The sequence below is a fragment of the Carlito syrichta genome, unplaced genomic scaffold (genome assembly GCF_000164805.1).
Source record: "Carlito syrichta isolate Samal-C Ts95f unplaced genomic scaffold, Tarsius_syrichta-2.0.1 Scaffold302588, whole genome shotgun sequence".
Lineage (NCBI taxonomy): Eukaryota > Metazoa > Chordata > Mammalia > Primates > Tarsiidae > Carlito > Carlito syrichta.
Genome location: NW_007246684.1, coordinates 1 through 16399, shown reverse-complemented (window position 1 = coordinate 16399; position 16399 = coordinate 1). Strand labels below are relative to the sequence as shown.

Here is a 16399-nt window from a genome sequence, read left to right as displayed (position 1 = left end):
GAGGTGAGAGTGGATAGAAGGATGCTGCTTTTGGGGGTAGCGTTAAGGAATTAAGAATATGAAAGTTAACAGAGATTAGATCATGCCAGACTTTATGGGTTCTTGCAAAGACTTTGAAATTGACTGTGGGTGAAATAGGACAACCAGTTCCAAATTCTTTGCAGGGGAGTGAGATCACCTAACTTACTGTTTTAAAGGGTTATTATGGCTACTGTGTTGACAATTTGACTGTTGGGGGAAAGGATGGAAGCAGAAATTCTAGGTGGAAAATATGTGTATTACAAAAAATGGTAGGCAAGGCCCACAGAGTGGCAGAGCAGCTGGCATAAAGCATTTGGATGCTGGCTGGATATATTGAAGAAAACATCTGCCAGAATTCCTATCACAGTGATGGTGGGATCTGAGTCAAGCTTTACTTCAAGGATATCGCCTGAAGCAAACTTGAAGTTTTCATACACTGAGGTGGGAAGACTTAGAAAGGAGTAGGTTTGAAGTTGGTTACCAAACATTCAGTTTGGACACTTAATTTGAGATACTTGCTACATACTCAAATAAAGTTGTCAAGTAGAATGTTGATTATTGGAGTCTAGAATTCAGAAGGGTGTACTGAGTTGAGGACACACACACACACACACACACACACACACACACACACACACACAGACAGTAAGTCTTCACTTAACTTCAATGATACACATGGTAAGCCCTCAAATAATGTCAACAATAGGTTTTTGAAAACTGAGACTTTACGCAAAACGACAGATAAATGAAATTGGTTTTACCACAGACTGGTTGATATAAACAAGAGCTAAGTTTCTATGGCATATTTCTGGTAACAAAAACGTCACCAAACTTCTAAGTTAATATCAAAACACTTCTAATGTTGAACATTAGAATAAATGTGAACTATATCTACACTTAACAAAGACTAATAAAAACAAGCAAGATAATTATTTACCCATTTATCCCAGTTCAGTTTGCAGGTGGCCAGAGCCCATCCCAGTAGCTCAGGGCACAAGGGGCGACAGCCCAGACAGGATGCTATTCCATGGCAGGGTGTGCTCACACACATACTCATACTCAACTCACACTGGGCCCAATTTCTTCTCACATCTTTGGGACGGGGGAGGAAATTGGGGTATCCAGAGAAAACTCACACAGATATGAGTTGAACATGCAAACTTCATACAGACAGTGGCTAGGGCCAGGAATTAATTTTAGATTCTAATCAACATTATAATGAAATGATGTTGAAAAAATAATTTTATTAAAAAATCTGCAGCCGGGCTTGGTGGCTCAGCCTGTAATCCTGCGCCTTTGGGAGGCTGAGGTGAGTGGATTGCCTGAGCCCGCGGGTTCGAGACCCGCCTGGGCAGCGAGACCTCATCTCTACAATAAATAAAAAAAATCAGCTGGGCGTGGTAGTGCATGCCTGTAATTCCGGCTACTTGAAAGGCTGAGGCACAAGGATCACTGGAGCCCAGCAGGTGGAGGCTGCGGTGGCCGGGAGCGGCCACTGCACTCCAGTCTGGGCGACAGGGTGAGACTCCAACTCAAAAAAAAAAAATTGCTTTGTTTGTATGTGTGTGTGTATAAAGGTTGAATGAAATTAACGAGGAGTGTGTGTAGCTATATGAAGACAAAATTACAAAGAACTGACAGTCTGTGGTTCTTCAATAGTAACAAATGGAGGCAATGAAATAGAACCAATAAGAAAACCAAGAAGGCACATTCAGAGAAATAGGAATAAAATTAGGAGAATGCAGACATCCAAGGGAAGCAAGATAGTCAAGGAACTATTAACTCTGGCAAATATTACTGATAGGTTAGATGGCATGGTGGAGACTGGTCATTGTTTTATGCCATCTAGAGGTCATTTATGACTTTGGTAAGGAAACTTTCAGTAGAGTGGTGGTGGTGGGGGCATGTAGAGATTATTTTTCCACTCACAAATGTCAAAAAAAGTCAAAAGAAGTTCTGGTGTGTGTGTGTGTGTGTGTGTGTGTGTGTGTGTGTGTGTGTGTGTGTGTGTATTAGAAAATATGATTTGTTCAATTTCTTGTTCTTTCAGAAATCACCACACTGTCTTCCAAAGAGGTTGCACTAGTTTGCATTCCCACCAGCAGTGTAAAAGTGTTCCTGTTCCTCCACATCCACGCAAGCATCTGTTGTTGTTTGTTTTATTAATGATGGCCATTCTTACTGGGGTTAGGTGGTATCTCAATGTGATTTTGATTTGATTTCTCTGATAATGAGTGAGGCTGAGGACTTTTTCATGTTTCTGTTGACTGCCCTCATATCTTCTTTTGAGAAGTGTCTATTCCATATGACCCATTAATTCCCCTATTGGGAATAAACGCAGAGGAACACAAATCATTCTCCAAAAAAGGTATCTGCACACACATATTTGTTGCAGCTCTATTCACAATAGCAAAAACATGGAACCAACCATGTTGCCCATTGAAGCTAGACTGAATAAAAAAATGTGTACATATACATAATGGAATATTATGCAGCCATAAAGAAGAACAAACATATGAACTTTGCAGCAACTTGGATGGATTTGGAGCCAGTCATACTCAATGATCTATCACAGAAACAAAGAACAGAGTACCATAAGCTCTCACTCATAAGCAGATCTTGAACAATTATAATACTATAAGAAAGGGATTGGCAGTATGGGAAACTGTCGGGGGGTGGGATTGGCAGTTGAGGGAAACTGCTAGGGGAGGGAGGGGCATACCACCTCAACAAGGGTACCTGCATAATCAACATTTGTATACCTAACTTTAAGTTGTATTCCACATCTTTATAATAAAAAAAAATCCTAAAGTAGAAAGAGTAAAGCATTCTAAATGCTAAAAATAATAGAAAATATGATTTGGGAAGATTTTTCATTAATATGCAAAAAAAATTAATAAAATCAACTCACTTTTCTACAAAATAAAAGCTTTGATGCTTTAGAAACCTTGCTAGGTATAATTCGTTTTAAAATATTTCTTTTTCATTTTTTAATTGGCCATCTAATTTTTAAATTTTTTTATATTTTAAAGATGTGGGGTGCATATGTATATCCTTTTTTTCATTAAAAATATTTTCTTCTGAACATAAAAATGTATATGTAACCAGATTTATAAAATTTACGTACATATATATGAAAAAATGTTTAAATCATTCATTAGAAGTAACTACTCTCTAAATTTAGGGACAATTAATTTTTCTTATCCTATCATAGTGTTTCAATTTTTACTTGTTTATCATGTGAAAAACATTTGACATGAGATCTAGTCACTTAGCAAATTTTTAGTAGGGCAATATTATTTGACCTTAAGGAAAAAAAAAGAAATTCTACCATATGGGGCAACATAAATGGATCTTGAGAACATTCCATTAAATGAAATAATCCAGTCATAGGAGAAATACTGAATGACTCCTCTTATATGGAGTATATAAAGTATTCCCTTCATATTTTACATAGTTCATTAATTTGGACCTGTAGAACATATGATAATTTACTGCATATTGTTACTATTTTTAGCAAGCAATATATATATATCTCTAATGACTAGAAATTCACTGGGGTGATAATTCTAATTCCTATATGACTTCATGTTGACATTTTCTTCATAGGCTAACTTTTTCTACTTAGAATTTCCCAGTGACTCTTGGGCCCTGGAGGATCAATAATGCCAGGGGATCATATTGGGGGAATATTAGGAATAAGCTGTAAAATAATGAAAGGCTTCTCTATATAAAGTCATATACCACACATTCACATGCCCTCACTAACAGAGAGTTATGTGAAAGGACTCCCCTGTAGAAACATTCAGATTTCTTCCACAACTACATAGATCGACAGGTTCTGTTGGTCATTTCCACCATGACTTTCCCTATTAAAAAGAAATCATCCTGTCGAACTCAGCTCCAACTGGATCAGGCTGTCTATATCTGGGATTTAGATAATTCTCCTAATTCTCTAAAAATAAAATATCATCTTCAACTGCTCCCTGAGACTTGGGTTACCTTCAGAAGAAGACAACATTTGTTATCTATTGATTAAACTTCTGGAACCAATTTAAGTGGAACAAGAACATTTGTGTGTGTGAGTATTGCCTTTTTCTTAGGAGAAAAATTTGATGGTTTAAAAGATAATGTATATCAAAGATATTAGACATTCATATGTGAAAGTAATACATAAAGATAGGTGCTGGCCTTTGTAAAACTTGAAATTGAAGAGAATGGATTTTACAGTTTTTTCCTGTTTTTTAAATAAATGTACTAGGAAAAAACATAAGCTTAATTTCAGAATATGTTTTAAGAAAAGTAACCCAATATCAAAGCTCCTACTAATTACCTCTGAACATTCAAAGCGATGTTTATCATGGAAAACCAAAAGTGGGACTATAGTCAATATGTCCCCATGTCTGAAAGTAAGCAAATCCTGGCCAAGTCAACCCTTTCTTATTTATCCTTTCATCTACACCCAGAATGGTGAGCTGCAGTATTTGAAATGGTTGAGGAAGAAAATTGGTTTTGTGCCAGACTTTATGTATATATGCATGTATATGTATATGCATGTATGTGCATATGTGAATATATATATAACATGTACATACATTCATATACATATATATGCATTATGTATATACATTTGTTTTGTTTTGTTTGGGGAGAATGCATTAGGTATCAATTAAAGTATTAAGGTTGGGTCAATGGAGGAAAATAAAATTAAAAGGACAAATATTTTCTGGCCACTCACATTAAAATATTAGAAAAAAGTTTCTCTTTGAGAAATATGTCTGGATGCATTTTAGTTGGTTTTTTTTTTTTAAGAATTTGACATGATGAAAATGTATTATCTTTTACTTTTTTTTCAAACTTAATGTGTGCTTTCTCATACTCAAATGTGGGAAGGGGCATATAACTCCTAATAAGCACACTCTAAAGTTTAGGATAATCATTGGAGAGTTAGGTGCAGAGAATTGAGATAAATTAGTTCTGATTGTGAAGATGAAGTAGGAGGGCATAGAGGGCCAGGGTCTAAGGAGACATCTTGAAGATAGTGACAGCTGGAGGGGGACAGAGTTCTGTGTTTCCTATGAACACAGAATCCAAATAAGAAAAAATGACTTAGCAACCAAAAGAAAACTACCAGTGGTCTGACTGTATCTCTTTTTCTGGCTTCCCCCTCCTAGCCCATTTCCACTGGGCCCTGCAATACTACCCTAGTTGCAGAGAGCATGACAGTTTGGACACCTAAGCATGAATGAATAGGCAGTGCTGATATATTCACAACTGTGGACATTAGCTTTGACAATGATAACTTATCAAATTGCATAAGGTGAGAGGGTTATTGAAAATCATTATTGTTTCCCTTGTAATAAAGACTATCACATTTGGAAGGCAAGGATTTAGGCTATTTTTTCACTGAAAATTAAACAAGTATTGTTGAAAACTGTTTACAAATGTTGTGAGCAGTTAAGATAGAATATTATGGTTTTCATTAATTTAGAAACAATATATATATATAATATGTGTGAGTGTATATACATATGCATATATATAATATACGTATTATAACACACACACCCCCCCACACCCACAAACCCCTTACCCAAAGGGTACAAGGATTTGTATTTTTTTAATTTTTAGAATAGCAATATTTAAAAACAAACTCATTGCATGCAAATTCAGAATTGATCTAATGTTTGTTAAAATAAAACATCGTCTGTTTTAAAATATAGCAAATTAGTATGTAAAAGTTTTGTAGCACCCTAAAATCAGAAAACAAAAATTGTTTTCTTTTTCTTATCTAATATAATTTAATATAATCTAAATCTACAAATTAAATATTTTTACAAATATATAAAGTGGTTTTGTTTGCTTATTTTTACTGTGTAACCTTAAATTGATTTCTTTTCTGTTGGTCCTTAACTTTTGATCTCATAAGATTTTAAATAGCCAAAGAGAAGAGTTTTAAATGAGACATGCTTGTCTCATTTGACATTCTACTTAGTCAACAATATCTTCCCACAAACCCAAACACACAAGAGTTGGCATCTGACTACAATGACATGGTCTCAAACATTTGTTTCTGATCCTATCTTATCTTTTTTTTCAGCAGCTGAGAGACACGGATAAATGACTGAAAGGAATAGCACCAGGGTGACAGAATTAATTCTCTTGGGCTTTTTAGTCCATAGAGAGATTGAAATTATTCTCTTCCTGCTCATTTTAGCCGTATATGCTCTAACTTTGGTAGAAAACTTTGGGATGATTTTCGTAATCTGGTTGGATTCTCGACTTCACACACCCATGTACTTTTTCCTCAGGAATCTGGCCTTTGTAGACCTTTGTTACTCTTCATCAATAGCCCCCAAGTTCCTGGAGACCCTCTTGACCAAGCACAAGTCTATATCTTTCCATGCATGTGCAACACAGTGGGGCTTTTTTCTGATCTTCTTGATTTCAGAGATGTTCCTTCTGGCAGTAATGGCTTATGATCGCTATGTGGCCATATGCAATCCTCTTTTCTACATGGTGGTCATGTCCCAAAAAATGTATATGCGGCTTGTATTGGGCCCCTACTTATACAGCTTTTCTGTTGCTTTACTCCACACAGTAGTTACTTTCCAACTAATCTATTGTGGTCCCAATATAATAAATCACTTCTATTGTGATGATGTCCCTTTGATGACCCTTGCATGCTCAGACATCAGCCTCAAAGAGATTTTGATTTTCATCTTTGCTGGATTCAACATGATCAGCTCTTTGACTACTGTCCTTATTTCTTACTTATACATTGTGGCTGCCATCTTGAAAATCCAGTCTACAGAAGGGAGGTGCAAAGCTTTTTTGACCTGTGCCTCTCATCTGACCACTGTGACTATATTTTATGGAACTCTGATCTACAGCCAAACTCAAACAATTCCCTTGATACAGACAAAATGGCTTCTGTGTTCTACACAATAGTTATCCCCATGCTAGACCCCATGATCTACAGTTTGAGGAATCAAGAGGTAAAGAAAGCTCTGAGGAAAGTCTGTGAAAAATGGTATGTCTTGCCATTAACAAACTTTAAAAAAGGAATTTCATGACTTAGGACAATGTCATATGCAGATGTGTTGTTTTCAAAATTTTTTGCCAAATTACATTTATTTTTCTAATTCTTTCTCCAAGTAAAATCCTTTTGCACCTGAGTTGCTGTTCATAAAATTTGTAATAATATGAACTGTTTAAAGAAGTAGAATTAAGTTTTTTTAACAAATTACTGCTGTTTGGATATGTGGCCCCCAATGTCGCTGATCTGGAGGTGCCTATGAAAAATAAAACTTAGTTGTTTTTCAATTTTTTTTCTTTTTAATGTATTGATGGAAGACAGAGGAAGGAGTAAAGAAGTGACTGTTTTTTGTATTCCCATGTAATTTTATGTAATTTTCCATTCTTCAATTGTACTTGAGGTGCTAACAATCATTTCTCAAACTGCCTCTGGCCACCATTGCATCCACTAGTGGTTACTCCCTAAAATTACAGTGTGTTGGTTCATTTTACATGCCAATTTGACTAGACTAAGGAATGCCAAAATGACTGGTATAACATATATGTGTGTGTGTGAGGGTGTATCTGCAATAGATTAGCATTTTAATCAGTAGTCTAAGTAAAGAAGATAGCCCACATCAAATATGCAAGGATCATCTATTGAAGGACAACATAGAACAAAAAGGCAGAAGACGAATGAATTCTCTCTTGTGTCTTTACATGAAACATCTTTTTTTCCTGCGCTTGGACATCAGCTTCTGGTTTTTGGACCTTCAGATTCTGGGATTTACACCACCTCCTTCCTCCCTACTAATGTTCTCAGGCCTTCAACCTCAGACTGGTAGTTACATCATTGGCTGCCCTAGTTCTCAGGCCTTTGGACTCAGAAAGAATTATATTACCTTTTTTTTTTCTGGTTCTTTAGTTTGCAGAGAACATATCATGGGAGTCTCAGATTCCATAATTGCACAGAGCAGTTCCCATAATAAGTCTCCTCACATGTAGCATTCGGTAGATGATAGATAGATAGATAGATAGATAGATAGATAGATAGATAGATAGATAGATTGATTGATCTATTTTCTTTTGATTATATTTCTCTGGAGATTTCTGACACATGATTATTATATCTTTTGAAAAGATGACTTTTTCACATGAAAAACTTAGAGACTGACAATTTCTTACTGTAAGTTCATACTCTGTTTCTTTACCCCACTACAAGCAAAAATACAGACATCTCTCTAAATTTCCTAAGAAAAGCAGTGGTATTCAAAGTTTCTTTGATGTTTTGAGAATATAAGGAAATTGCAATAGAGTGAGTTCAGAAAAGGGTAGCTTAAAACAAAGGAATAAATATGGCTGCTGTCAGAGTTCAAGAATAAAGCTCTGTGGAGGGGTGGTTGTAAAGCAACATAATCCAAAATCTACTCATCTCTGCAACTATGATGCAATGAAGTGATTTTTATCCATTCATTTATTGATGCTTGATGCCTATTATTTATTTGATATTGTGTGATGTTCTTGGTGAGCAAACATAAACATATTCTCTGTCTGGTAGTGCTGCTTGCTAGTCTGAAGCAAGAGGTAGATATCAATCAAGTACCTAGAAAAATGCTGAATTTAAAGATGAGCAACTGAGGCTTAGGGAGAGTTAAAGTGTCAGAGAAGGGTGATTGAGGCAGTTAATGTGCAGCCAAAGTCAAAATTCCAGTAGTAGAAAATACTAGCCCCAAAGTATTTTGTGGAGTCCTGCAAATGTGGAAGAACTGTATCAGCCACTGAGGAAAATGGAGGCACATGTGAAACAAGACAGTACTGATGTAGGAACAAAATTCCCTGAACCTTTAAAAAAATAGGAAACACAGTATCAGCCCTGTTTGTGTGTTTTTGTGTGTGTGTGTGTGTGTGTGTGTGTGTGTGCGCGCGCGCGCTTCGGTGTGTAGCCCATTAAACTCCGGTGCAAATACCACCTTAGTTTTACTAGTTTTCCAACATGCCTCTATGGCCTGGATTTGGCTTGGACATGCATTATAGGTTTTCAATCTGAGTGACTCATTGGGAAGAATGGATTATCATTTACCATTTGTCACTCTTAGTGTCAAATATAATTCATTGGTGGCATGAAGGTGAAAGAGTGATTGAATGATGGTGAATGAGTGAGCAATCAAAATAAATACAAAATTGACTGTTTTCCTGCTCACAATGACACCCTGCTCTCTTAGATTTTTCCTTCTCCACAGAGGTGGAATGTGACATCTGTCATTGTACTAGTGGCCCTATCCTTCTAAGTACCATATATTGAAGTCATCACTTGACTAAGGATAAGTCAATCTGATGTCTTTTCTGGGAATTTGCAATTATACTCCTTAATTCTAAAGAGTCTTAGTGAGTCATTTAAGGATAGGTTAAGTGAAATCTGGAACAGTGCACTGAGAAACAGAAAACTGGTCTGTAGAAAAAGAAAAAGAAAGAAACTCAGACAAAAGGAACACATGTCAGTCAGTTCAGAGACTTACAAAGTGGGTGACTATCTGTTCTTATAGTGTCCAAGACCTAAACACTGTGTGTGTGTGTGTGTGTGTGTGTGTGTGTGTGTGTGTGTGTGTGTGTGTGAGAGAGAGAGAGAGAGAGAGAGAGAGGCAGACCTGGTACATTATTTGCTCTTAAGTTTCATAACATATTCCTGTAATTAAAAACAAACAAACTTGTCTCATTATTTACTTTTATTCAGTCACTTGGGTTACTGTGGCTTTAAAATGAAACTTTTTTAATAAGACAAGTGAAAAGGTGAATATATTTTAATTAAATCCATGACTTGAATTATAAGACTGTGTTACTATGATCAATGTATTCTGATAAGTATTTGAATAAATTTAGCAATCCAGGAAATGCTATTATGTTAATAATAGACAAAATGAAGCCATGCTGATGATGTTTGCCACGGTTACATGTAAATTCTTTCTTAGCCTGACTGATGTGGAGCTGGAGGCGAGAGAGAGCCAGAGGCAAGAAGATTGCCTGAGTCCAGGAGTTTGAGACCAGCCTGCACAACTTGTTGAGCCCTCATCTCTACAATAAATTGTAAAAAAAAGAAAAAATTAGCTGGGCATTGTGGTGCATGTCTGTAGTTCCAGTTACTTGGAAGGCTGAAGTGGAAGGATTACCTCATCTGAGCAGGTTGAGGATGTAGTAACCATGAGTATGCCACTGCACCCCAGCCTGGGTGACAGAGTGAGACTCCAACTCAGAAACAAAAACACAAACAACAATAGCAAGCAGAAACAAAACTAAAACAAAAAACACTTCCCTCCTACCATGGGCTGATTTATCTTTTTATTATCTCTAACATTCCTGCTTTCATCTCACCAATAAATTAGTAGACACAGAGATTCAGACACAGGTATGACCAGTAATAAAAATTTATCTGCATTTAAGCAATGACATCTTATCAAAATAGGAAGAATTTTTTAGTCTTCAAGTCAAATCTCAGTTGTATCATGTGCTGACTTAGTGACACTGGATGATGTCTCTGACTTCTAATAAATAGACACTTCAAAACCACCTATGAGTGATGGGCAAAGATGCAAAGCTAATTTGACATTACTAACTTCTGAGTGAGTGATGACTCACTTAAAACTCAGAAACAAAACAGGTCTGTTTCAGCAAATATTTCCTTGAATGATGTGGGAAGCACATCATATATTTGAGTTCCATCTCAATTTTTTGAACACTACATTAGTAAAATTAACCAATAATGTAAGAACAGAGGCTTTTACAACAAATTTACTTAATTGTAAGCCTCAATTCAACCACATAATAGTTCTAGACATTGTGGAAATTACTGAAATTTGAAAGAAAAAATAAAGGAAGGTAGATAATACAAAAATCTCATCAGACAGAGAGATAGTACACCCCAAATTTGCTGTATATAATCAAACACTGTATATTCTATATGCATATATATTATACTATATACATTAACTTTATATACATATATGATAGGCTAATGTGTGTGTGTGTTTCTGTGTGTATATGTATGTGATTGTGGTGACTTAGCAGAGAGTTGTATCCTCCAGACTTTAGTCTCACATTCTGATTTTTTCCCCCATGTTGATATATCACATGGATAGATAGTTAGCTAAGAATATTTTATTCTTAAATTGACTCACAACTCCATTTAAATAAATCTGAAAATTTTATACAGCCACTGCAAATGATAATTCTGAGCCAATTATTATACATAGAAAGTAATATATTTAAAAATACTTAAAATATCAAAATGTCTGTGTTATATAAAACAATTTCTTATTATAGGTCAGTAAATACTGGCCAAAAATTACTCTATAAAGAATTAGTTACAAGTCTTTAAGAACCACATTAGCTGAAGTTAATCCATGTTATTGTAAAATGGGTAACATGATTAAATTTAAATATTAACCTTTTGTGAAGACATTAGCACTATTATATTAAAGTATGTATTTTAAAAGTTATTTTTATATGTCTTGTCCACTCCCCAAGTCATTATTAAAGCAGAAGTTGGATATTCTAAAATAAATTTCTAAGTATAAACTCTGAAAAAAATAAATGAGCTGTCATTACTGTGTTAAAACTCAAGCTTATTATTGGGGCAGGGGAATCCATACATAGAAGAAAAATGAATCTTGAAGCCATATCCATCAATCTCTAAAGGTAGACACTCAAAATAAAAACCATTTTGGTTGTTGTTGCTTGTTTTGTAATTCCATTTTAGTGTATTCAAAAAATATAAAAGTGTTGTAAATTGTAGTATTCAACTCAAAAGAATATGCCACTCTTTATAGTAATTATTGAACATACACTCACACACACATATAAATACATTCATGTACAATTTGCATAGAAATAACTCATATAATAATATATCAACTAAGTGGTGAACACTTTGTACCTACTTATACAGGCACAATAAGAATAAAGTATTTGATGAAAAATATATTTAACAGATTCTAAAGCATAGTAATATAATAATAGAATGTAAATAATTTCCTAAAAATCTAACTTTTCCAGAAAAAGTTTAGAGGCAGCACAAATTTGTGTTGGATCAGTACAAAGACAGAAAAATTATATATGTAAATTTGTGCCCTAATATAAGGATTTCAAAAAATACCGTTCTTCAAAGGTTTGTATCTCATTTATAATACAAGAAAGTGTGATTTGATTTTTTGCTTTAAAATAATGTCACTCACTCATCGCTTAAAAATTGTTTCCTCTTCTGAAAAAATGGGACTCTTGCATAAATTAAGTAAAATGACACAAAGTAAAGGGTGTAAAAAGTGTCTAGCACACAGGAAGCATGAAATACAGCCAGCTAGTGTTGTTATCCTTTTTTAAAAATCATTGCTTCCACCTTCATACATTTATGATAACATCTTCATCAATTTCCTCTTGCTATAAGCCTCACAAGTAACTTTGTCTCTGCCAAATTTGTTACTCAATATTAAAATACTCACAAATTTGTGTTATGTGTTTACAGTGTGTACCATACCAGTACTTAATAATTTCAGTTAAATGTTATTAGTTATATAATGAGAGTTGCCTCTTTTATTTTGTTTGGTTGTTACTTATTTATTTAACGCTTTCCAGAAACTGACTGGTTCTCCTTCCTTGCTTAAGTAGCTATTACTAACAACCTATTCCTTGTCTGCAAAGACACTTTCCTTTTCCTACTCATTAGCATCTGAATTCTGTCCCTTTCTTTTTTATTTTCCGCCACTTGCCCTTATCTTCGTTTTCTTGTTATAACTGTCCCTTTCAATACTTATTTCCTTGTGGGAATTCATATGATTGGAATAAAAGAGATAATAAAGTAGGCAATTGCTTTCTTCCTTTCGTAGAATTTTGGCAGCGATTGGACTAAAGCAAAAGGCGCAACTTTATAGGTTGCCTCTACCAAAATACTAAGGAGAGCTGTTACTTCACTTAATTGTAAATTTTTTTTTTCATTTATCAGTATTTTTTATTATGGTTTTGTGGGGTACAGTTAAGGGTTAGGTGTACAATTACGTTTCATTCAGGCACCCTGTAGATAAGAAGTGTTTTCCCATCCCCCGACAGATATTTGCAACTGTTAATCCCAGCCCCCTCCCCCCCATAGTTTCCCAGTACCATCCGTCATTTTCTCATAGTATTGCATTGGATGTTCAAGGTCCATTATATGAGTGAGAACATGTGATATTCGGATTTTTGTTTTTGTGAGAGGTCACTCAGTATTATAGACTCTAGTTCCATCCAGGTTGCAGCGAAATTCATGATTTTGTTCTTTTTTATGGCTGCGTAGTATTCCATCGTGTATATGTACCACATTTTTTTAATCCAGTCCTCTTTTGATGGGCAGCATGGTTGTTTCCAGGTTCTTGCTATTGTGAACAATGCTGCGATAAACATACGTGTGCAGGTATCTTTTTTATAGAGTGATTTGTGTTCTTCAGGGTATATTCCCAGTAGGGGGATTGCAGGGTCATATGGAAGGTCAATTTTTAGAGCTTTTAGGAATCGCCACACTGCTTTCCACAGAGGTTGCACTAGTTTACACTCCCACCAACAGTGTAGAAGTGTTCCCTTTTCACCACACCCTCTCCAGCAGCTGTTATTTTTTGAGTTGTTGATAATTGCCATTCTGACTGGAGTTAGGTGGTATCTCAGTGTGGTTTTGATTTGCATCTCCCTGATGATTAGTGAGGTTGAGCATTTCTTCATGTGTTTGTTGGCTGCTCGAATGTCTTCTTTTGTGAAGTGTCTGTTCATGTCTTTTGCCCATTTTATAATGGGGTTGTTTGTTTTCTTCTTTTCAGTACGCTTCAGTTCCTTGTAGATCCAGGATGTTAAGCCTTTGTCAGACCTAGAGTGGCAAAGACTTTTTTCCCAGTCTGTAGGCTGTCTCCCTGCTCTCTTGATGGTTTCTTTGGCTTTGCAGAAGCTTGTCAGTTTAATAAGGTCCTATTTGTCTATCTTCTCTCTTAAGTCCTGTGGGTTTCGGGTTTTGTACAGGAATTGGATGCCAGTTCTGATTTCCATGAGAGTATTTCCTTCCTTTTCTAAGGTTCTTATGGTTTGAGGTTTTACATTTAGGTCTCTGATCCATTTGGAGTTAACCTTTGTGCATGGGGATAGATAGGGGTCCTGTTTCAATCTTCTGCATGTGGTCAGCCAATTTTCCCAGCACCATTTACTGAATAGGTTCTCCTCTCCCCATTGGTAGGTGGTGGGGGCTTTGTCGAAGATGAGTTGGTTGAGAAATTGAGGTTTTGCTTCTGGAATCTCAATTCTGTTCCATTGATCTATATGCCTGTTCCTGTACCAATAACAAGCTGTTTTGATGATTGTAGCTTTATAGTAAAGTTTGAAATCTGGTATTGTGATACCACCTGCTTTGTTTTTTTTTGCTGAGGATTGTTCTGGCTATTCTTGGATGTTTGTGTTTCCATATGAATTCCTGTGTTGTTTTTTCTAGGTCTGAGAAGAATGTTGTTGGTAATTTAATGGGTATTGCATTGAATTTGTAGATTGCCTTAGGTAGGATGGACATCTTCACAATGTTGATTCTTCCGATCCATGAGCATGGGATATTTTTCCACTTGTTCATGTCGGCTTTGATTTCTTTGAGCAGTGTTTTGTAATTTTCATTGTAAAGGTCTTTCACGTCTCTGGTCAGGAAGATGCCAAGGTATTTCATTTTTTTTGTGGCTATTGTGAATGGAACTGTGTTTTTTATTTGGGTTTCTGTTTTGTTTATTATTGGTGTAGAGAAATGCGATTGTCTTTTGTACATTTATTTTGTATCCTGAGACTTTGCCAAAGGCTTTTATCAATGTAAGGAGACCTTTGACAGATTCTCTTGGGTTTTCAAGGTACACCATCATATCATCTGCATAGAGAGATAGCTTGACTTCCTCTTTTCCTATTTGAATACCTCTGATTGCCTCTTCTTCTCTGATTGCTTTAGCCAGGACTTCCAATACTATGTTGAACAGGAGGGTAGAGAGTGGGCACCCTTGTCTAGTTCCAGTTTTCAGGGGAATTGGTTCCTATTTTTGTCCATTTAGGAGTATGCTGGCTGTGGGTTTCTCGTAGATGGCTTTTACTATTTTGAGGTATGTTCCCCATATGCCTAGATGTTCAAGGGTTTTTATCAAGAAGGGGTGCTGGATTTTATCAAAAGCTTTTTCTGCATCTAGTGATATGATCATGTGGTTTTTGTTTTGACATCTGTTGATGTATTTAATTACATTTATGGTTTTACGAATATTGAACCAGCCTTGCATGCCAGGAATGAAGCCTACTTGGTCATGATGGATGATTTTTGAGATGTATTGCTGAATCCGGTTTGCTAGGATCTTGTTGAGGATTTTAGCATCTATGTTCATCAAAGATATTGGCCTGTAGTTCTCTTTCTTTGTTGGATCTTTACCTGGCTTGGGTATCAATGTGATGTTGGCTTCGTAAAATGATTTGGGGGGAGTTCCATCTTTTTCAATCACCTGGAATACCTTCAGTAGGATTGGTATCAGCTCCTCCTTAAATGTCTTGTAGAATTCTGCTGGAAAGCCATCTGGACCAGGGCTTTTTTTTGTAGGAAGTTTTCTTATTACGTGGTTGATTTCCTTGATTGTTATTGGTTTATTTAGGGTCTCAATTTCTTCTTGTTCCAACCTAGGTAGGTTGTGTGATGTCAGAAAGTCTTCCATTTCCTTCTGGTTTTCAAGTTTGTTTCCATACAAGTGTACGTAGTAGTCTCTAATGATCTTTTGTATTTCTTCAGGGTCAGATGTGACTTCATCTTTTGTGTTTCTGATTATGCTTATTTGGTTTTTTTCTCGTTTTTTCTTGGTCAGTCTAGCTAGGGGACCATCAATCTTGTTTACCCTTTCGAAGAACCAGCTTTTTGTTTCATTGATTTTTTGTATTATCTTTTTGTCTTCTATGTCCTGGATTTGGGCTTTTATTTTGGTGATCTGGATTCTTCTGCTGAAATTAGGGTTTTTGTGGTCTTGCTTTTCCAGCTTCTTTAGGTGGCTTGTTAGGTTTTCAATTTCTGTTCCTTCCATCTTCCTCATGTGTTTTGTAGGGATATAAATTCCCCTCTTATTGCAGCTTTTAAGGCATCCCAGAGATTTTGGTAAGATGTTTCTTTATTTTCATTTGTTTCCAGGTATCTTTTGATCTCTATTTTGATGTCATCATTGACCCAGGAGTTATTTAGCATCATGCTGTTTAGTGTCCATGTCTTTGTGGGAATTGGGGGGACTTTCTTGGTGTCAATGTTTATTTTTATTCCCCTGTGGTCCGAGAAAGTGCATGGTAGAATTTCAGTCCTTTAAATTGG

General features: G+C 35.8%; 1 protein-coding gene across 1 annotated transcript; it reads left to right on the top strand.

The window, feature by feature from the left end:
• Positions 1 to 6141: 6141 nt before the first annotated feature.
• On the top strand, positions 6142 to 7097 carry LOC110595546 (olfactory receptor 1038-like). Its single transcript, XM_021711803.1, is given in 2 exon segments — positions 6142 to 6904; positions 6907 to 7097. Coding segments are annotated over 2 exon segments (954 nt in total).
• Positions 7098 to 16399: the final 9302 nt, after the last annotated feature.